Source organism: Ptychodera flava (genome assembly GCF_041260155.1).
Source record: "Ptychodera flava strain L36383 chromosome 3 unlocalized genomic scaffold, AS_Pfla_20210202 Scaffold_26__1_contigs__length_13983176_pilon, whole genome shotgun sequence".
Taxonomy (NCBI): Eukaryota; Metazoa; Hemichordata; class Enteropneusta; family Ptychoderidae; genus Ptychodera; species Ptychodera flava.
The window spans coordinates 2006665-2030843 of record NW_027248280.1 but is presented as its reverse complement, the minus strand read 5'-3'; the positions used below and the strand labels follow the sequence as shown (position 1 = coordinate 2030843).

The 24179-nt window shown below is 37.4% G+C and overlaps 1 protein-coding gene and 1 long non-coding RNA gene across 2 annotated transcripts in view; both read right to left on the bottom strand.

The window, feature by feature from the left end:
• Positions 1-4814: 4814 nt before the first annotated feature.
• The window catches only part of LOC139125685 (guanylate-binding protein 2-like), a 56289-nt gene continuing 36924 nt past the window's right edge, over positions 4815-24179 (bottom strand). The window contains exon 10 of the mRNA XM_070691786.1: positions 4815-5208. Coding sequence (XP_070547887.1) covers positions 4987-5208 — 222 coding nt within the window. The 3' untranslated portion in view covers positions 4815-4986. The remainder of the gene's footprint in view (positions 5209-24179) is intronic.
• LOC139125686 (uncharacterized) lies at positions 5876-7345 on the bottom strand. Its single transcript, XR_011550333.1, has 3 exons — positions 7178-7345; positions 6454-6713; positions 5876-6081 (listed from the first exon to the last, which is right to left on the bottom strand). It is a non-coding gene; the product is annotated as an uncharacterized lncRNA (long non-coding RNA).

The window sequence follows — 24179 nt, the reverse complement described above, 5'->3', positions numbered from 1 at the left end:
TAGTAAAACCGACTGGTGCCACCTCCCTTCGGGTCTTCCCGATTTGTGGGGCATTTTTCGAGACCAGTCGACGGCTATGTGCATTTGTGTCTCGCTGGCTGTTCTGTCAATCATGTACGATTTTGCCATGATTTTAAAATAACATAGACTGACCCCCTGGGTTTTTTTTTCTCGGTAGCTGTTAATGGCTGGCCAAGCTGTGGGCTAATTCACGCACCCCAGGATGTACGCAACAGCCTATCTACCACTACGCCGAGACGGTCTGCTGATTTTTAGTCCTTCAATTTATTATATGTGTTTATACTTACATGCCCATGGACTTGGAGCAAATCTTAACATAACAGTGAAATTTCAAATATTTCGAACTCGAACGTATTTCGCATTCGAAGGCCATGATGCTTTTCTCCAATACAAAGTAATAAAGTGTGACATATACATGTGCATGTTACTGTGTTCGTGACAGCCATATCTTTCTCATGTGTCTTTAATATTAACTGTATAATACAGCTGTGACATATTGGCGAGCTGACGCAACTAAGAAACCAGGATTACCTGTTTGCAATGGGGATGGATTCTATTTTTACTCCGTGTTCGCCCCGACGCAGATGACAAGGGCAAACCATATGAGAACATAGAATTTGATCTACACATGCTGCCTCCCAGGTCATAATTGGATGAATACCAGCTTAGAGTAACATCTACTATATGAGGGCGAGCTAGCAACCAAAAAATCTGAGAGGAACGAAAATGGTGGTGAGGCCACGCTAGGTGAACACCGATCTGCATCATGACATTCTGACCTGCACCTAGTTAGTGTACCAGACGAGACAACTTAACGCGCAGTGCGTGACTCACCTTTACATGTTTGCATTAAGGTAGTACGCGCTTCCAAGCTGAAAGACTTCAACACTTCCCTCAATTGTACTTACGGAAACTTTCAATCACAGTCTCACTAAATCAAATGGAATAAAAATTAGATGACTCACCGTGCAAATTTAGTATTAGTTAGAGAAACATTACTCAATGTTTACCGATATTTGAAAATCAAAATGGCCGTCATCCTTGTATTTACTATGTTCGGAAAAATACAATTTTCGATTTTCACAATACTGTGATGGTGAAACCCTTCCTTACTCCCAGAACTTTAAAATAGGCCCCCACAAGTGATAGGCGAGAATGGTATTTGTAAAATAATTGACAGTCCTAACATCTGTCTCAGAAGCGCATTCTACCTCAACAACAAAGTGAAAATGGTGTAACATCATGGATTTTACATTCTTTGTACCAACAGCCGTGCTCTGTATTTTGGATACATTATAAAACATCTGGTTTGTTTGAAAGATGACCGTTCAGTGGTCATCACAAGCAATTGTTCCGGCTTTGGAGAATATGCTATGAAATACGGAAATATGCATGTGATATCTGTAGCGTGTACGCTCTATACTACACTGCTCTTCGTGACAGGTCAAAATTACCCATTGACAGCGGGAACACTTTGCATCCTGTCGAACGTACATCGTTTTAGAACTATATTGAGATCTGGGAGGAAACAGTAGTAGGAGATCCTACGATTCATTAGAGGGGTTACCTTACCGAAATTCTCAAGAACTCCATCAATAGCTTTTAGACATCCACGTTATACAACCAATTCATAGAGAGATGCTGATCACCGTCGGCGATATCGACGTGAAAGAACCGTGTGGTTAGTGGGCGTGCCGGCGGTGTTTGTTTGAGAATCGGCCGAGGCAAATGTGTGTATAGGTAAAATGGCTGAAGGTCGATGTAACACTGGGAAAATGAAGGAATGGGAAGCTTTCAAGAAAAACAATTAGAGGCAGACGTTTTCATATCAAGCTAAGGAAACAGAAACCAGCCCGCAAGTACTACATTTTCCATAGTATAAATGTCAATTCATGAATCTACTGACATAATCACCATATGGGCAATCTGTCTTTGTTGGCTTAAGCTCCATTCGACCGGTGCTTCTCGGAAAAGACGGAATATATAAATTCAACATCACTTGGTCGACGTGCACGGTCTCCTGTGCATGTTTTCAAGTTGTTGTGTACAATTATTTGATAGGGTATGGAAATAAGAGCTCATCATAAAGTTTGATACTCTTCGTATCCAGCGCATAATCAAAAATTGCCTAGATGAGGCAACTTGTGGCAGATTTGTCAATTTATTGAGTATGTTTTTTTGTGCTAAGCTACACAGGAATCTTCCGGTGATTAAATGAAAATGCACAGTAACCATACATATCCTGTGACGTCTGATTCGTAGAACCAATTTGCATATTAATATAGTCTGCACCTTATGAAAAGGGGCCATTTAGGTCACGCCGGAAGGTCACCCAGCGTCAACTATGCTAAGTCGATAGAAAGAGGCGGCTGATAGCCAGGTGCATTTAAAACCGCCAAGCGTGTTCTTTGTCAGAGCAGAGTTCACAGGAGGTCACATACTCATGACTTGTAAACAATTATTTATAGCCACTTGGTTCGCATTCAAGTAAACATATATAGTTCAGAGCATTTAGAACTTTATTCTGTGTGACCAACAGCCCGTACGAATTCTTAACACTCTGTGTGTATCAAACTTTATATTCTTTGTCGGAAGATAAACGCGGGTATGCAGAATGTCGTTCATTGAGCTTAGCCTAGGTCACGTGTAATTATACCGTCTGGCAATATATGTAGCTTTGAGTGAGCATGACCGTTTACCTTATATTTTAGCAATATGAAACAGCAATTTTACTTGCATTCATTGCATGAATCGATCGCCAGCTTTTCATATTTACTGAAAATGGATTTCTTTCAATATTTAGAATTTAACGCTTTCTAAATTAAGCTTATAGAGCTATGCACAGAGTACGGTCGAGTACGGACTTGTGATCCGTGCGTAGCCAATTGCGTCTATAACGTACAGATCCTTTCCACGCATATGGTCATAATTTATGAACAACACTTGAGTACTCTTCTACAATTACCGTAGAGTCTTCTAGAGATTGGAATAGATGTTGAATCTTATCTAGGTTGATGAAGAACATCGAGTAATCTCATAAAATAAAATGCCAAAAAGTATAATTTCTTCTTCGTTTGCATATTGAGGTGACAAAGTGCCACTTAACGTTCGGGGATTTAAAAACTAATATAAATGATCTAACATCAACTCTGTAAGAGCGATTACAATTTGCCCTAATATGATTCTACCACTTATTCACAAAGGTCAAATCGCTAGGTATATAAACAGCCTGAGGGAGCGAGCGATGCAGGCTAAGTGCGCATTGCCCGCTTGTAGCTCTAACGTTGTGAGCAAAGATAAAAATAATATCTGATTGAAAAATAAGTTATGCACAAGCTATTTCGTTATCTTTGCTAGAGATACCTTTTACTCAATAGCTAAAGTAGATTTTGTCTGCCCTCGCATGTTGTTGTCCTCTCTGGCCCCCCCCCTCTCTCTCTCTCTCTCTCTCTCTCTCTCTCTCTCTCTCTCTCTCCTCTCTCTCTCTCTCTCTCTCTCTCTCTCTCTCTCTCTCTCTCTCTCTCTCTCTCAGTTGCGCTCTTATTCCATACATTCCTTTAAAAAAACGAAGATAAATGGACTGGGGATTTCCATACATTCAAATTCATTAAGCTTATGAATGATATTTATTCTCAATGCTGAAATATTCCGATATCTTACGGTTGACGGATATCACAAGTCAGACTGTTACTCGGAGACACTTGCGAAACAGTTTATGTGGTTTCAAGTAGAGACCACCTTAACCTCAAGGAAGTTATCGTGCAGCAAAATGTCTCATCCACAGAAAGAAATGTACAATGTATCTATGTGAGTAGACATTTATTGATTTTAAAATTAAATCATGAAGTGAAATATTTTCATTAGAATTTCGCATGAAGGTGGTGAATAGAAAGCCTGACGTCTTAAAGCCACTGTGTTTTACACGAAAATAACAATGTATTAAGGTAAAATCATATCAGAGCAATTTATTTCAATAAGAATAAAACCATAACAGTAGTAGTTAGTTAGACATAAGCTAAAAACAGTAATATATTGGTACATATGAAGAATTACAAGTTCGTATAATGAATATTATGAACAAAGAGCAACTAATTCAGCAACTAAGGTTCAAAATGTAAAACACGAATCCAAAAAAGATATAACTCTGTTAATGTGGTGTGGAAAAGTTTAGATGTAGGATTGACGATAAATAGGCCACGTTAACTTCATTACTATTGTTCTCTCTTAACTTACTTTATGTTTATTCATCGCTATCATCATCATCATCATCATCATCATCATCATCATCATCATCATCATCAACAACAACAACATCATCATCATCGTATTTTGAAAAGTTGACATTATTGAAAGTTGATAGTGAACAAAACAGGTGGCATTCTTACGAAAGGAAAATAAGTAAAAAATTACAGGACTGGTAGTTTTGTATATAGGTCACCATGCACTGTCCCTGGAGAGGTTTTATTGAATGGAGTATAGAGTGAAATAACCGCAAAGAGTGGAGCTTGAATTTCAGCTGATGCACGTATTCTATTGCGTACTTTGCTCAGGAAGAGTTGAAATAACTGTATTAATGGAAAAATTATAAAAAAAATTACAATGAATATCTCAAACCTGATTTAGAGAAAGCTGGAGAAGTTTTGTGTATATGTAATTTAGTAGAATTATCTTCTTCTGTTGTCATTAAATATCGTCGTTATTCCTAGTAATTATCTAAGAAGAGAAATGACACATAAACATAAACCAAAGTGAATTATCATAAATTTGCTATAGTGAGATTGAAAATAGTATATAATATCACACATTGAACGATGGAAACCGAGTTTCAGAAACTTTACCTGGATACAACCACAATGACGTTTAAACTAACTGCCCTGACGTAATGTGTCACCTTACATTCATTTAACACATTTTCAAATCCTTTTCACTCTTTCGTTGAACCGAGAAGCGGTCCGGTGTTGTCAACTAAATTGAGCTTTTCTGTGTCTCCTTTTGCCTGTTTAATTCCTCTAGCGCCCTCTTTGTCTCTTCGTCAAGCTTGTTCCTAATGCCTTCTAGCTCTTTAACGAGAGTATCGTGCGTCTTGCGAAGCTGATTTATCTGGGTCAGGATGGCCTCACATGCTTCATTGCAGTCATCTACTACTTGCTTCTCTTGTTTGGTGACATCTTCTTCCAGATTCTTTCGCTGTTTTTAGAGAAGATGCCAGGAAAGTTAATGGTGCGTGTATTGTCGAAAGGTTTATGTCAACTAAATGCGGTGCTTTGCAAACTAATTTGAGAGAATATGTATAGTAAAAGAGATAGGGAAGGCATGATCATTCGACCGTTTTGCTGACTTGAAATATAAGTGATTTTAAACGTTGCTTTCGAAATACATTCAGGAATCAATACGCGTATGGTTTCGTTGCATTTCCAATTGCCTGTATCGGACATTGTACAGATTATTTTAGTTCCGTTCTATTTTCTAGCTGTCAAATACCTGTATGATATTGCACAACGTCACAGAGCATCCCTACAGTAACAGATGCCGCAATTCTAGATTAGAACATGAGAGTGTGAGAAAGAAAAGGGAAAACAATTTGCAGATCTTTGTGCTAACGACCAAAGCTGTAATAATAGTTATAAAATCTCTGTGTAATTTTGTAACACTTACCAAAGTTTCACCTTCCTTTAAATTCATTGTTCGCATCTCTTCTCTTTCTTTTCCTTTCCTGTAAAAGATTAATGTATGTATTTACGAGGCACGGCAGCAAATGTGCAATAGAGCAATATAGAACATTTACAAAATCGTACAAGCTGAATACTGGAAGTCAGGTATATTAATGAGTCGTCTTACTATCATAATGATGTTTATTTTTCTCATGTTTCTTCTGTATTTTTACTGTTTCTTTCATATTGACTGCATTGTTAGTTCATCTTACTATGACGATGCTCCACTGGACGAAAAGGAATTGAATTGTCGTTAAGAAAAGCCAAAATATGGTGTATCCCTGCACCTTTAATGTTCCTGTTCCTCCTTCTTTCTGTCCTTGAACGTCGACAAAATTGTATCTATTTCCTGTCAGAAGGATAGAATATTATATGTTTTTGTTGCATTTATAGAGGCTCATCCATAATAAAAAAGAGTGCCAGAACATAATAATTTCACAAAGATCAAAACTAGTTAAGTATGAAATCATTTAGTAAGTTACGTTAACACATTAGCCTCAACATGCATACCACGTCTGGATATTTACAAAGATAAATTTGTATGTATTCCAGAACATTTGTCAAAGAAGGTACTTGTTTAGGACCATGCTTTTATTGTACTACAAAAACTGCTCTTTAGAGTTAGCGAGTATGACTAACACTAACATGAAGCAAGTGCATATATGTCTGCATTGCTGGGGTTCCGATGCAGCATTCCATAATTATCACTTCACGTACTTACCGTTGCCAAATCGGCTTTGTATATATCCCATTTACACGGCCCTCGAGCCTTTGCCCCGTACAATGTCTCCAACTCGTTGACTTTCAAATTAATTTCGTTCTTACTGCTGTCTTTTAAGGGACGCAATTCCTTGTCTACCAGTTTTCCACTAGCGATCTGCAAAATGCTTCCGATTTCTTCTTGTTTGACTGCAGTATTACGTAAAGATATCCCCCAGTGCATTCACTGCTGTCATCTTTGCCATATGTAGCCATGGAGTCCTGAGAGAGAGAGGGGAGAGAGAGAGAGAGAGAGAGAGAGAGAGAGAGAGAGAGAGAGAGAGAGAGGATGAGAGATGGAGGAGGTAGACGAGAGAGAGAGAGAGAAGAGAGAGAGAAGAGAGAGAGAGAGAGAGAGGAGAGAAGAGAGAGAGAGAGAGAGAGAGAGAATTGCGTCATTATATGTATTGTAGCGGTCTTTTCTTGTACAGTCAACGCTTGTAAAATTTTATATACACTAACCTGTCGGAGCAAAGATTGGGAAATTTAACACAAAAAGTATATAAATCGTTGACTAGGTCTGTCATCACTGTTTTTTCAACAATATTGTTTACGACCAGATGACTAGTTATCATGTTTTTAAATCTTTTGGAAATCTTTCCCGACACTGCACAAGACATTTCATGAGGGAAAAAATTACTAGCTGCTCTTGAACTTAACTTTATTTGCTTCTTCATGATCCATACCTTAAGTGACTTTCTGTAGGAGTGTAGGCGTTTGGCATCATTAATGTCCTTCGAATTCTGTTCAAACATCCTCATCGCCTTCAAATAATATTTGTCGTGGGCGTTGATGACTTCGTGTGTGTCACAGGGAAGAGCTGACGCAGCGAACGCTGCCATGTTGGTTTTGTATACAGCTAAGGCTTTCTTTTGCACTTCACCCAACAGGTTCTCCATTACTTTGTCACTAACTATATTAATCTGCAACGCACCACCAGAGGACGCAAATGCCGCGACGTACTGTTCGAGTAATTCGGCGAATTCTGAAGGCGACAAATAATTTCATTTCGGTAAGTTCTACCTGCCGTAAGTTCACCTAGGAGTATTTGAGGCCACTGTAAAATTTCAAAATGACTCTCATACTCTCACATTTACTATTTCTCTGTACTAGGTTGAAAAAATTTTCTCGCGCTATCTTTTATGAAAAAATACATTGAAGAGCTATTTCTACAATAATGCTACAATAACACGATGCTGAATATGGAAGAAAAAAAATATAAAAAAACTTGTGAGATTTCTAAGGTAGCTGGCGTTTAATTTTGAGGGGCATTCTATCTGAAAAAGTGTAAACAGTTTTATGTATGCAGACGCATAATATTTAGGGATTCTAACAGAACAAGTAAATTGAATGTTGACGGTAGTGTAAAGACAAAGTTTCAGCGAAATTTCAGACAACTTTTACGTGACTGATACAAATTATAGTCGTGATCGATGTTATTTTCGATTAGGCATGGCGTATATACCCTTTTCTCATTGTCGTGCTAATTCCTTGCTGTGTGTACACTGCATGATGAATGCAACGTCAACCCCCCAAAACAAAATAAAACAAAACAAAACAAAACAAAACAAAACAAAACAAAACAAAACAAAACAAAACAAAACAAAACAAAACAAAACAAAACAAAACAAACAAAACAAAACAAACAAAACTAAACTAAACTAAACTAAACTAAACTAAACTAAACTAAACTAAACTAAACTAAACTAAACTAAACTAAACGAAACGAAACTAAACTAAACTAAACAAATCAATGGAAAGGTTGACAGTGAGGAGAAGTTTAAATTCCCCCCCCCCCCCCCGGTACTTCTAACTAGTGCAATTGTAGATACAAAGATAACATACACATTGGATTATCGATGTATTTATTTACTTTGGTCACATTGAACATAAAGAAAGGTAGTACTCACGTGGACCGTTTATGTTACCATCGTAGGGCCAAGCTTTTTTAGGTTTCATAAGTTTACCACAACGTCCAACAAGATCATCGACTTCAGACAAAAATGTAGGATTTAAGCGATTGCGATAGGCCCCCTTATCCATGTTTGCAAGGACCTCAGTATCGCTTGCAGGCATTGGAAGTTTTGCGGCGTCGAAAACGGGAAAGGACTTTAAAACTGCTCTGCGATATCTATCGCACTCCTTGGCGGACCCTGGCGTCTCGTCTTCTAATTTCAGTACCTTCACGAATGGCGATATAAAATTAAAGTTAATATAGTGTGCGCCTCGAAAGTGAAAGACTTAAACCTTTGCTCAAACTTTCCTCAAAGAATCTTTCGACCATTCCCTCTCGGAATCAGGAATAAAAAATTGGAATTTTTGTACTAGAGAACAGATTACCCATAATTTACCCATATGTAAAATTCAAAATGGCCTCATCCCTGTGTCAATGCTATGGAGAAAAATGCATATTTTGATTTTAAAAACAAGAAGACGATGAAAGTTTTTCTTAATCCAAAGGTTTCAAAATCATCCCCTATAAGTCGTAGATCAGAAAAGAATTGAAAAAGATTGAGAGTCAAAATATCTGTCCCCGAGGCGCATTCTTCCTTAAAAGAAGATGATGACTTTTCCGTCTGTAGCCGTGTCCGTTGCAATCCCTGTTCATGATTTAAATATAACTTGTGTTACTGTGCATCTGTTCTCTGTACTTTCAAGTTTGTTGCATATTCCCATTAGTTGTTGATTGAACAATCTTGTAGCGTCAGAATGATTCACATTCCACAAAAGTGACCAATATTGTGCAAACCTCGAAAGATATTGTTAGTTAATTTTAAAAGAAATATTTGCTTTATGGTTTTAGTATTTATCACTCACCTCCTCTAGAATGTAGTCTTTGAGTGCTACCTCCTTCTCTCCACCATCTCTCTCCAAAGTGAATGACTTTGTAACATCTCGGAGAAGCCACATGAAGTTCGGGAAAAACCTGATTAAGTCTTCTTCTCGACATTTCGAAGTCTTCCCATCCTTTTGCCGTGGATCATGTCACTAATAGTGCTTACCCAACTGAAATCAGTAGACATGCACGCCAGTCATTATCCATTTTGGGATTAACGTGGATATATGAAGCTTATGAAAAAGCAAGAATACACAAAAAGATGAATCGTGTATACTGTGTATGACAACAAAGTATATTCAGCTCAGCAGTAAGGTATCAGAATTCACTCCGTTGGAAGTCATGCAAGATGGTAATGGTATGAGACAATAATTGCCTTCGACTTCAATCTCCCTCCAAGGAAGGATTAATATTTGAAGTGCATAAACATTGGCGCGAGATTATATGAGCTAAAATTCTTTTAAATAAGATAAATATCAGAACCAGGTTCTTATTAGCTTATATTTTTGAATTATTTTCAGAAGTAGTTTTTTGCCTGTTCTTAAAGCGACCATCCTCTATCGCTTCAGTGCTAGCTGAAATTGACTATTTATATATTTTAAAAACTGCTTGTTCCACTTTGAAGGCTATGTTTAGTTAGTCTTCTTATAGAGATAAAGGTAATAAAACTCCCGTCATCACAAGTATCAACTATCTACATGGTTCCATTGGTATATAGTGCGTATCGAAAGTATTTTATGCAATGCAATGGGTTCCCTTTGTCATGCGATTGTTTAACCATCCTTCGTGTTTAACATCTTTACAAATTTAAAATTGAATATGAACCCAGAATCGAGTACTTAACTAGATTTTGTCGTTTGGCTTTAGACATGTTAAACAGTAACTCATTACAATACTGACGTCAGTATTGTACCTCTTCGCATGGCCTATCTCTACAATCAAATAAACAATAAAGTAACAAGTCTGTGCACGATCTTACCGCCTCACTCTTTCCTAAAGTTTGGCATTATTACCAAAAAGAACCCAACAACATTGAAGTCAAATGTATGCATCATGTTGTTCTTTCTTGTTTTCTCCAATTATAAAGTTCCTCAATACTGTGAAACAAGTTCTGCAGTCTTATTTATTTTCATTTAAATGACGGCACAAGGAAAATCCTAAAATTATCAGGGACAAGAATTATATTCCACGGAATTCACGGAGTAATCAAGAATATAAACTGAGTGAAATTTTGTGAAAGACACAAAGGAAAAGTGACACCTTAACCCTAAAAAATTATTAATCAAGAATATAAACTGAGTGAAATTTTGTGAAAGACGCAAAGGAAATGGGACACCTTAACCCTAAACAATTTTTAAAAATGGGTCAAAGCAGAACAAAATAGTTGATGCAGTAAATCAATTATTTCACGATTTATTGAAATGAGTATATTGCCATGAAAGACAAAACTAACCTCAGTTGTTTCATATCTTCAGCAGTAACAGTTCCGTTGGTGTTATACACCAATACAGATGATAGCAATGTTACCAATAAAAACAATTGCATATCATTATCGTTGTAGGCATTGTAAGCACCGAGTCCTTCAGTGTCCATTGTCACAACAGACATCTCTGTCTGGTTTTTCGTCTTCTTGGATACCTCAGTGCTTATCCATATTCCTAGTAGTAAGTGATGATTGTCATTAATAGTTCAAATGACAGAATCATTGCCTACACATGCATGCATGCATGCATGCATGCATACATGCATACATACATACATACATACATACATACATACATACATACATACATACATACATACATACATACATACATACATACATACATACATACATACATACATACATACATACATAGATACATACATACATACATAGATACATAGATACATAGATACATACATACATAGATACATAGATACATAGATACATACATACATACATACATACGTACGTACGTACGTACGTACGTACGTACGTACGTACGTACGTACGTACGTACATACATACATACATACATACATGCATGCATGCATGCATGCATGCATGCATGCATGCATGCATGCATGCATGATGCATGTATGTATGTATGTATGTACATACATACATACATACATACATACATACATACATACATACATACATACATACATACATACATACATACATACATACATACATACATACATACATACATACATACATACATACATACATACATACATACATACATACATACATACATACATACATACATACATACACACACACACACACACACACACACACACACACACACACACACACACACACACACACACACACACACACACACACACACACACACACACACACACACACACACACACACACACACACACACACACACACACACACACACACACACACACACACACACACACACATACATACATACATACATACATACATACATACATACATACATACATACATACATACATACATACATACATACATACATACATACATACATATGCACGCACACATACGCGCGTGCGATGTAAAAGCGTACATATGTGCGGACGTTCATTTGCTCTTCACGTTTCCACATAGTTATAATTCATTCCGGAAAGGTAAACGTATACTGACCGATCGTCTCTGGTTTTTGTGTATGTGATGTTTTGAAGACACAATCTTGTGGCCTTGGTTCGATAAGCTGACTTGCTATGTATGATTTTCCACATCTAGCGGGACCAGTGACAGCGACGGGACAGATTGGACCCTCGATGGAACGCAAGAATTCTATGGCGTCTTCACACACCACAAGTTTCCCTCGATGTTTGCTTTTTTGCTCCAGGACGCCTTCACTACTTTTCCATACATAGTTATCCGGATAACACAGTGGGATTACCATTCGCATTTTGTCTACAAACGTCACGTGTAAACGCAATAATTGAAACTGTAGATTGTGGACAGAAAGATCCTGTGTGCATAAAATTATGGAAACGTTTCTCTCCTTAAAAAACCAGATGTGAACTGAATGGGTATAGTAGTAAGTTTCACAAAACAATCAGATATCTGTTATAATACTATATGTAGCAGGTTTCATCAACTTTCGCACAGTACTCTCAGAGTTAAATCACAAATTACAAAACTTTATGGAATATGCAAATAAGCTGTTTCTTAACTTGACACTGCTTAATGCTTCATGGGACAATTATATATCTAACAGAGTAGCATTTGTAGCACGTTCTTTAAATTTAATGCTGTAATTTTTAGAGTAATATTACTAATTACAAAGTTCATTAAATATGCAAATGAATCCTTAATTAACTTGACACTTCTAAGTGCTTTACACCACAGTTAGATATCAGTCAGATCGGTATCTGCAGCAGAATTCATCAAATTTGGTGCAGTTATATCGGAGTTATATGACTAATTATAAAACTTCATAAAATATGCAAATGATATTAACTTGATACTGCCCAATGTTTCTTAGTGTAATTCGATATATATCAGATCAATATTTGGTGCACGTATCATCAAGTTCGGTGCACGAATTTCAGAGTTATGTCACTATTAACACAAGTTCATTAAATATGCAAATGAGCAATTATTTGCCAATTTTTGAAACTCTGTCATGGTGTCTTTTCATATTGTTCTTGCTCATCAAAGTTTCCCTGTGAAAGTATGTGAAAAAAATTAAAACCCTTCTTCCGAAATATTGTTTAGCTACAGGAATTCTCTCGACTGCCGTTAAAATTGATCATTTTGCTCTTAATTCCATTGAAATTAGTTAGGTTTTACATGTCTTTACTGGTAGTTTTGAAATACCTGGTAAAGATTTCTTTGCACACGAAACAAATTACGAGTGCACGGCACAATTGACGCTCCCGACGACCTCTAGATAATAGAAAAAACCGAGTGAATAGGGGGGAGGCGTACCTGCATACTTAACAGTACATTTTTGGATGCAACTGTCATAAGTTATTCAATTTATACCACTCCAGGTCATGTGACCTATTGTTCTTGCCATCCATTTATTCCTGAAAACATGACTGACACCTATTGTTCTTATGCAAAATAAGTAATCAGTCATACTTTTATTCATATGTAAATAAGTAATCACCACACTTTAATGAAAGAAAATCATTATCATATCAATAAAAGTGTAGTGATTACTTATTTAAATATGAAAAAAAGTATGACTGATTACTAATTTGCAAGAGAACAATAGGTCAAGCCGAGATGTCTAAAGCATTCACACACATTCAAAAACAAAATGAAGACAATTTGTTCAACTGATATGTTATAGCATCACATTTTATAATTCAATTTTAACTTTGCTCAATGTAAGCAACATGATTTGTTGATGAAGACTGTCCATCTTTAGATTCGGCGTCTTCTTGGGTTGGACCAATCTTGTCTGTTTTGTTACATTGTTTTGTCGTAACTTGAGAAACTGGTTTACTTACAGATTCCTCTGATTTAACACTAGTATATGGAGGTGGTAGTAATATATTCGACACATTCTTTTGTTGTGCAGTAGACATACATTTGAGGCGCGTAAACCGTCATCTGATCTGTGACCTGTTTGTTCTTTGATAAGCTGCTCATCGAATCCCTGATGGTATAAAGATGTTGCTGCATTCACCTGAAATTATCAAACACAAAACATATGTCACGAATAGCATGGAAATAAGTACAGCCTTTTTGTAACGTTTGTGGAATAGTCGAAAGAAATTCTGTGATACTGCCGCACACACAACAAATTGTTATGGTCAATGAATTTAATTTTATAACTTTACAGAATTCGTTTTGTGTATAAATATTTTAGTAAAAGAATAAATTACCTTGCCAGAATATCCAGTGTGCTGGCAGTCTGGCCAAGCCATCTTGCACATTTGCTTTGTGTAAAGACGTATATTTTCTGGCAGGAGAACTTGATTATCCCTTGGCAAGGGTCATCGATAGTACAATCCCGTCCGGTGTTATCATTGCCAAGTACTTTTTTATAAGTTGAAGTACACATCGTGGATTTTATGCGCTCCGTAGTAGCGGCTGCTCTTATAGGGCAGTTTGCCCGTGTAAAATCCACTTTGGTTGTTTTTACATGGCCGTCCATGGAACTCTAGGAAGTCTCTTGGGTCATCAGATCAGACAAGTTGACAAGGTCCATCTTGACCAGTCGAAAACACGAAAATGGTATTGAAAGCCTGATGCATCCACGAGGCAATCACATGCATCTACAGATTGAATTCCTTCTCGCTAGCCAATAGCCAACAAGATAGAGTAAGGCAAGCCATTTTATTTAACCAATCAGACTAAAACAGTTTCCTTCTACACAGGTGCATTATACCACTCTGTAGCCCTTATTCAAATGCAGATTTGCAGTTGACCAGACCTCTTGTCCTACTTGTCTGAGATAGGTCATTCTCCCAAACTCGCATGCCAGGTGCATAATGACCTCTGTGAACCTTTCGACGTACAATGGGTCACTCCATTCCATTGTGGGTATTCAAATCAAAAGTAGACGATTTATTGACAGTAATTTTCAAATTTTAGAGAAGATTGGCCTGTTTTCGTGGTATAAGTCGTTAATCGCACCTCGTAGGTGAGCTATTACAGTTGTAATCACCACACTTATGGTCAGGAACTTGTAAACATCACTCGGCCTTCGGCCTCGTGATGTTTACAAGTTCCTGACCATAAGTGTGGTGATTACAACTGTAACAGCACACCTACTCGTGCAATTAACTATACTAAGTCCAACTTGGAATATGTAAATGAATTAATCATACTGTGCGACCATATGGCATGTAATTGAAACGATGAAATGCGAGAGAGAGAGAGAGAGAGAGAGAGAGAGAGGAGAGAGAGAGAGAGAGAGAGAGGAGAGAGAGAGAGAGAGAGAGAGAGAGAGAGAGAGAAGAGAGAGAGAGAGAGAGAGAGAGAGGTTGGAGGGCGGGATAGGCGAATGTAATGACGGACTGATAGATTGATAGGCGGATGGCTTAAGATAGGCCACCTTCCATATAATTTAAAATGCATGTGATTGTCACACGACCAAGTCTACGGAAATCTAAATTCTGTAACATTTGCCATCTTTTACTTCTATAACTGATATGTTGCCGGATGTCGTGACAAAGCAATAGTTACGATAGAGTCGGGAGTTCTCTTGCTTACATGAACACGTCCTACGCGTGTTCCAGTCCGGCACTCCGGGGTCCCTACAGAGCGAATTCTACTCTGAGCTTTATCTAATCGTACGATATCCCATGCTATGGTCATTAGTTGCAAAGTGTTTGATAAAGCGTATCAGTGATAGACACTTGTATGCTGTACATGTCTCATACTGACTGACCTTGAAACCTTGCATACGCAAAACGAAAGTGTCTTTATTTTCGATCTTTATATATGACGCTCTTCTGTTTGCATTTGCCGCATGTACATTAGTTTAAAATCCGTTCCATCCTCACTCATAAAATGGTCAAATACAGAATAATTAGTGTTGAAAAATATATATAAATTGCCGTGAGCTGTGCTCAGCTTATGCGATTCGAGCACGTATTTTTATTCTCTTAGATTTTACTCGCTTGTCTATTACGTGACTTTCTCGGCACTTTTTACAGATTTGCAGTATAGTTAAGAACTAAAATTCGAGTAGTTGCAATAAAATTTGGAAGATAAACATTTTGCAGAGGACTTCCGAACCTTGTCTCTGTTTCAGTGTCAGTGACCAACCATCTACATGTGTGTATAAACCGTTGTTTTAGAGTTGATGACTTTTGTAGATAAAAATGTGGAGTTATACAGGACGTTATCAATGGGCGTGGCTTGAGCATGACCTATTTGCCCGAACAAACCACTATTTTGGGGTTATCAGGTGTTATTTAAATATTTCGGCTTGTATTGCTTGGCGTGGTTTTTGACTACTGAGACACAATTTCTTTTAGTTTTGGAGACAGATACACATCTATGTTGCTATCAGTAATAGAATATGCAGTCGCTTTAATTTGATGTAAAATTCAGATAGCTCTTTTAACCTCTTCCAGCCATCACAAAATCAAATTCCGTCAAATGCACTTTTCTTTGCTTATCCATCGATTTCAGACAAAGTCGAAAGGTTTCCTCCATTTCATTTGTTTGTGATATATCTCTTGCTTCTGTAGCGATGACGAAAAGCACTCATACTACACAGGTAACCAATTTTTTGTCCAAGGCAGGCATACTTTTAGTTACCGTTTTGATGTCGGTATTCTGTACGTCACCACATATTTTACTGCGTGAACGTATCCATAGCAATGTGTCAACTATTTTCTTTCATCATCATAATCGGTGAATGAAATACCTAATCCATAACTTGTTATGATCTTATCTCTGAAATGTACCTTTGTACTTTTGTTTGCGTACTGCTGGGGTTAAATTAGTACCAACTGCATTGCATCGCGATTTCGACCTGATTAAGGGTTTGACCCCAGGTCATTCAACTATATCATTCGAAGCAAGTGGGGTTATCGAAGGGTGTGTAAGGATTATAGGGAGTCGAATGAGAAATGATTAAATTCTATAATGGATGGTATATAAAGATTTTATTCGGGTGATAACGAAAGAATTTAAACCCCTTGTTCACAATTTCACCAATCATGCAGTTATAATCTTAATCTCAGTACCCAAAATTGAGTTTACATTACTAAGGCATATGTTGTTTAAACAATAAAAAAATGCTATCTCCTCTGTCAATCAAGCATACTTTTCTAAATCATTCGAAATGAAAATTGAGAAGACTGATTTCCTTAAAAAGTCCTTTTATTACAATTTTAGAAACTAATCTATGAATTTGTCAACATTTGGTAGACATGATAGACTTCGCTAAGGAACCTCCGATGGTATAAATCATAATGAATTATCGGACATCTCCATTACTGTGTGTGGGGACAGAGTCCACCGAATGAACTGCATTGAACCCCTCATCAAGCAAGAGTATGCTACACATATCACAACGATGACATTTATGACATTGAATTTATGACAGGAATATAACTGAGAAGGTTTTTGCTGATCAAGTGAAAACCTATGAGGCACTGAAACACTGAGAAAGTAAACGAGTAAATTAAAAGGGTATGTGCGATTGTTGTAATTGATTCTTATACACACGTATATTTAAAACATTTCAAACAAACAAAGTAACAAATTGCCTTAGATATATTTACCATGACTAGTTTTTATTTAATGAAACTTTAAAGTTTTTAGAAGATTTAGAGAGGCAAATTTTGGGGCAATAAGCTTATCATATCATACAGACAGGAGAGGATTGGCATAAGTTCGAGATTCAGTAATAAGCTTTGTCCTTCACTACTCGCAATGTTACAGAGATAACGAGTAGACATTTTCTAATGGAAAGTCAAAGGTCAACTACTTTAGTCCAAGGAACAATTTTCGTTTGTGATAGTTTGGCAGCCTTCCAGTCTTTGTCGCTAACAGTGTCTGGGCGGATGGGGTCAGATTACTTAAGGTAGGTTATCTAACATAGCGTGAAATATCGACATGCAAGGGCCACAATACGAGCACAAATGACTTGCCAGGTCAGTCGTGCCCTTTGAGCCCAAACAGTATAATCTGCAGCGGCTCAGATGATAACAACCTTTACCACTTTAAGAAGTCTCTCTCTCTCTCTCTCTCTCTCTCTCTCTCTCTCTCTCTCTCTCTCTCTCTCTCTCTCTCTCTCTCTCTCTCCCCGTTGCGCACTTTTTATTGCATACAAATCATTAGTAAAACCATAGGCAATGTATATGTAATAGCATGCGCAATTTTCGAGTACTACTAGATGGTGTTGAAACTCGATAAATAGTAAAACATATTACGATATACGTCTCAACTCTAACCTGAGAAATATCATCCCAAGGGTAAAAGAAGTCTTATGATTGGTAGATACATAACACTTAAGTAACACAAAAAATAATTTGTGCTTGAATAGCATCCAGTATTGTAATTTCTCACGAGGACATCTGTACATCTATCTATCTATCTATCTATCTATCTATCTATCTATCTATCTATCTATCTATCTATCTATCTATCTATCTATCTATCTATCTATCTATCTATCTATCTATCTTGTGAAAACCTTGAAAAGCGAGTGTTTTTTGAAGTGTCATATAGAAACGGAATGTGATATAAATGAAGAAACCTACTGAATGCACATAATATACAAACAACAGACACACACAAGATAAAATCATTTTTAAACGGTGATCTTTGATGTAACATCTTAACACAGGTCAGAAATACGTAACTCTGTTTGGCTGGTACACTTGCATATATAATATGGTTAGATGTTGGATTGTAACACATGAATTACATTAGGAGTGTTTATTCTACATGAGCATTTTGCTGTGAAATTGTAGCTGTAATATTCGTTCATATTGACTTAGAGGACGGCTTTCGTTCATATTTATATTATCTCGTTTAGAATTTCTGCACGGTGCATTACTCAGGAATAACCGTTCATGTCGATAGATACTGTTTTCTATGCCTTGTAATTAGGTAAGTTAAGAAATGATGCCTCATCAACATGCGTTTACATGATTTACGTGCTGTTAATGTTATTTTGAAAATAATGACTTGGTACCAATCGGTAACAATTGTCAGTAAGTTGATGTTCCAAACCAGTCGCTTGTGTACAATATTCTCTCTCGCTGTCAACTACGTTTGGCGCTTTTGTTGGAAAATTTAAAATGTTTGATAACTCAACAAAAGCGCAATTAACAATCAATAAAAGTTAGAGTATTTGTTTCTTTTTCATGTTCAATTCTTCCTTCATCTTCGCGGTCTCTTCTTCACGCTTGGCTTTCACCTCCTGCAGCTCTTTTGCCAGACCAGCGTGCGTCTTGAGAAGCTGTGTTACCTGTGTCAGAATAGCTTCGCTTCTTTCATTGTAATCATCTTCTACTTGTTTCTCTAGCTTGATGATGTCTTTCTCTCGATTTCTTCGCTGTTTGAAAGGAGTATGTCGGGACGGTAAATACTATTTGCCCATTAGAAGTCAACACAAAACATGAATGACATATTCTCACAATATCTCTTGCTATTCACATTCAGTCAAAATTAATTGATTGAAAAGCAGCTAAGAGGACATGTCTGAAGAAAAGGTTATCAGGCCATGCACGTCGTCAAGGCTGAGCTTTTCTAAAGTTGAGTGCCTTACAAATTTGCTTGCAAACGCAGTCAGATTATATGTGGCAATCCCTGTATGATGAAGATGCACAATGCCGTTGGATGTATCTCTCTTTGATTCTAACTATCGTATATTTTTCTGTCATTGCGGGATAACATTACGCATCTTTGCAGCAACAAATCATCCATATACAATGAAATAATAGTTTCTAAAACAAAGGAATTTTATAATAGAATACGTGCACATGTTAAAATATTTCTATACAATACAAAAATATCAAAATATATGATGGGAATATGTTTTAGCTTTTAATGCAAATAATACAAGCTAAAATGTAGTGCCAGAACAGAGTATGAAAATTTAGATGTTCATATAATTATGAATACTCACCAATGTTTCTTCTTCCTGTATTTTAATAATTCGCATCTCTTCTCTGGCCTTTTCTTTTTCCTGTCAAAGATTAATTTACACATGTACTTATATGCACCCAACTGCCAGTGACAGGCATGACTAAATTTTACACGGTCAATTTTACGAATTTTTCATGAACAAAAAGCCTTAAATGATGTTGTTACTAAATTTGGTACGTGTATATCTGGATGTCTCATGGTTGTCATTCATTGTTTCGTTCTTCCTATTAGTTTATGTTATTTATCTGATGTGTCGTTAAAAATGTCAAATTATTTTTCTGTACCTTTGAATCTTCCCCTCCTCAAACACTTTCCTTTCCCCTTTGTCCTTGAACGTCGACGCGACACCTGAAATTGTCACTGTTTTCTGCAAAAATATACACAAAATGTAAATGTTGTGACTCAAACTATACGGGTGTATTCTTGATTTTATTAAACAGAGAGACACAGAGAGAGAAGACAGCGAGAGGGAGAAAAGAGAGAGCGACAGACAGACAGACACACAGACAGACACACAGACACACACAGATATGTCTTAACATTGAATCCTACATATTATGAGTGAAATTATGCATAAACATTAGACACAGGATATGCCATGTTAGGAAATATCCTTGTAAATCCTCGTTTCAAACTTCTCAGCTAGAACGGTTATCGGTGAAATCGAGCAAATATTTCATGTTTTGTCTAAAATTTCCTATTGCCAATATAGTCTTTCATTATTTTTGTCCAATATGGAGACCTCTAAGATCTTACCCTTAACAAATCTGTTCTGTCGACATCCCATATATCTCGTGCCTTTGCCTTGTACAATTCTGCGACCTTGTTGATTTTCATATTAATTTCGCTTTCACTTCTTTTTGCGTCTATTAATGGACGCAATTCCTTGTCCCTAAGTTTTCGACAAGCTCTCTGCAGAATGCTTCAGAGTTCCTCTCGTTTGACATCAATATCTTGTAAAGTTCCCCGCCGATGCATTTATGGCAGTCATCTTTGTTGTACGTTGCCATGAGGTCCTGTGTGTGTGTGTGTGAGGAGAGAGAGAGAGAGAGGAGGAGAGAGAGAGAGAGAGAGAGAGAGAGAGAGAGAGAGAGAGAGAGAGAGAGAGAGAGAGAGAGACAGACAGACAGACAGACAGACAGACAGACAGACAGACAGACAGACAGAGACATACAGAGGCAGAAGACAGACAGATAGATAGACAGACATACAGACATACAGACAAATAGAGCGAGACAGACAGACAGACAGACAGACAGACAGACAGAAAGAGACAAACAGAGACAGATAGACAGACACACAGAAGGAGTAAGAGAGATAGATAGAGAGAAACAAAAAAGGAAGCATTATCTTACTTTTGAGGCCGCGATTGCTAACGTCAATCTCACTCATCAAACAAATCGTCATGAAATGCTGAACACAGGTCTGTCTGTGATCTTTTACCACGTACCTGAAATAATACGTCTTTGTCATGAAAGTAACTCCACACAGGAGTACTCATTGTTTGGGTATTTGCATCTCTCTCCTCGGTCTATTTCGGCTATAAAAATTTGACACAATACATCTTAAAAATACGCATAAATGAAATGTCCTCCGCATGTAAAATTGATTGAATGTAAATAATTTTTTTTGTAGTTGGCTCCTTCCTACCTTCAGTGAATGTCTATAGGAGTGTAGTCGATCGACATCATTTATACACTTCGAATTCTGCTCAAATGTTCCCATAGCCTTCAAACGGTACTTGTTGTGGGCGTTGATAACTTCGTGTGTGTCACAGGGAAGAGCTGACTCTGCGAACGCCGCCATGTTGGTTTTGTAATCATCTAAGGCCTCTCTTCGCACTTCATCCAACAGGGTCTCTATAACCTTTTGACTTACGGTATTGATTTGAAACATACCACCAGGAGATGCAAATGCTGTGACGTAATGTTTGAGTAACTCAGCGTAATCTGCAGGCGAGGAATGCAATTCGTTACAGAAGAATTCTAAACGAATTTTATGAACCCTATTCAACAAAGAAAATTCGCATTCATGATGTTCACCATTAATAAAAATCTGAGGCCACTTTAATGCTTATATAAGCATAGATGAGATTACTTCAACTTTCTTTTATATTTTGTCATTTCTTTTCTGTCCGAGCTAATTTATTTCTCTACTTGTACCACAACAAGACGTAGTAAAGGTAAATTCTCACTTAAGCTTCCAAATCAACCCCTTGTTTATAATGGACCTGAAAGATATGCTCAGAGTCCTCGATGTGGAAAGTAGAACTATAGTCCTAGGGGCATTATGAATAGGACCTGTCTGAAAATTCATCTTATCGAACAAGTTGGTTTTCATATTTGAATTTCGGTCGTTCAGCATGAGTCAGTACTCGAGAAAACGTCAATTGAAAGTGATCACAAGATCGGGTGACTCTAGGAAAATCAAATTGACTCAGGGCGTTATGGCTCGTGCAACGGGCCGCTTGAGCAGGCCGCAAGCAGCTCACTGATATGCTTGCTTGACGGCATAGTAACACCTATTGCCTGGTCATAAGGGCTATAGCGCTCGTCTATTACCCCTCGTGGCCGTGTGTTACCAGGAACACATCGCTATTCCCCGAAGCCGTAGGCCGAGGGGTATAGCGATGTGTTTCTGGTAACACACGGCCACGAGGGGTAATAGACGAGCGCTATAGCCCGAATAAAGACCAGGCTATAGTGTTTCATAACACACACACATGCTCATGTTGTATTGTTATATAGTTTTTAATGTGTTTTGATATTTTGCACGGCAACAATCCATTGTGACAAGTTTACTGGGCGATGTTTCCACAGCGGTTTCAGTTGTACGTTGTACCACGTTCTTTCAAAAAATATTCTAAGCATACTTAGCGACATCCTTAGTTGCACTTTAATCTTTTCTGTCGATGAGCTGTTCAAGTTCCTACGCTGTTGGAATGTTGGAAAATGTTGGAAAATCTGTTTTAGAGAATGTGTCGTCACCTATCCCGGACAGACATCACGTTCTAGTCACCCGCCATTGTTGAAAAGCTGCAGACGACACTACGGTCACGTGACGGGCACTTTTCCAAGTTTGGTCAGAACTATTTCCCTAAGGAACTATTTCCCTAGGGAAATAGCTTTTCAAACAATGCCCTCTGACGTCACTTTTGTCGATCCGGTGGGGACTAGACGTATCTATTTCTCGTCACGTGACGTATTCTGGCGAATCGCTACACGGAATGAGCATGTGGCGTGTTATAATAGCCGCTATTGCAAGCTCGTGATTCTTGTTCCCATTAGGCTTAACCATTTCGGACACCCTGGTACCACCACTAATTACTTACATTAAATTTTGTGGTTCAAGATGGTCCTTCCTGAAATTGTAAATATTTATTTGTATACGGCCTGGTAATTTTATTACCTTGTATGATTTGAATTATTGGATTTCTTTTGAAGACGTATTGTGAATTGCTTCATCGCACATGGAGGCCCGGCCCCAATAGCTTTTATTTTAAGCATAACTTCTGAGCAATGAAGTTACAAACTCGACCAACTTCAAATTCAGCTAGCTATAATATACAAGCTCAATCGTCAGTGCTGTTCTTTTTATTTTTACACTAAACAAATAAAAATATACTCACGTCGACCGGTTATGTTACCGACGTAGGCCAAGCTTTCTTTGGTTTCATCAGTTTTCCACAACGTTCCACGAAATCATCGACTTCTGACAAAAATGTTGGGTTCAAGCGATTACGATTAGCCCCTTTATCCATCTTAGCAAGGACCTTTGGATCAATTGACGGCAATGGAAGTTTTACGGCGTCGAAGATGGGAAAGGACTTCAAAACTGCTCTTCGATAACCATTGTACTCTTTGACGGTTTGGCCAGACATAGCAGTTTCCTTCTCTAATCTCAATACCTCAAAAAATAAGAGATAAGAGTTTTGTAAAACAAGGAGAATAAATGATGTTTCTGCCTGTGTCGTCGACATCTTCATCTTCCTATAGCAGCGTCTTTCTATTTCAAATTATATGATTTTGTGCCTATCAACAGTTTGTCTATTAACAGTACTTTTACGTTTAAGTATAAACACAAACTTGCTTGCTTCCATTGAATAATTTTTTAACGTCAGAAAAAAATGCTTATTTCACAAAATTCAACTATTTTGGTCATCATTCGTTCTTTGAAATAAGGGAAAGCACGTTCAAAAATTAATAATTATAATAAATCTAGGTGAAACATTATTTTCAGTTCCAGATATTTGCAAATGTCGTAACAACCGTTCAAATGTTAC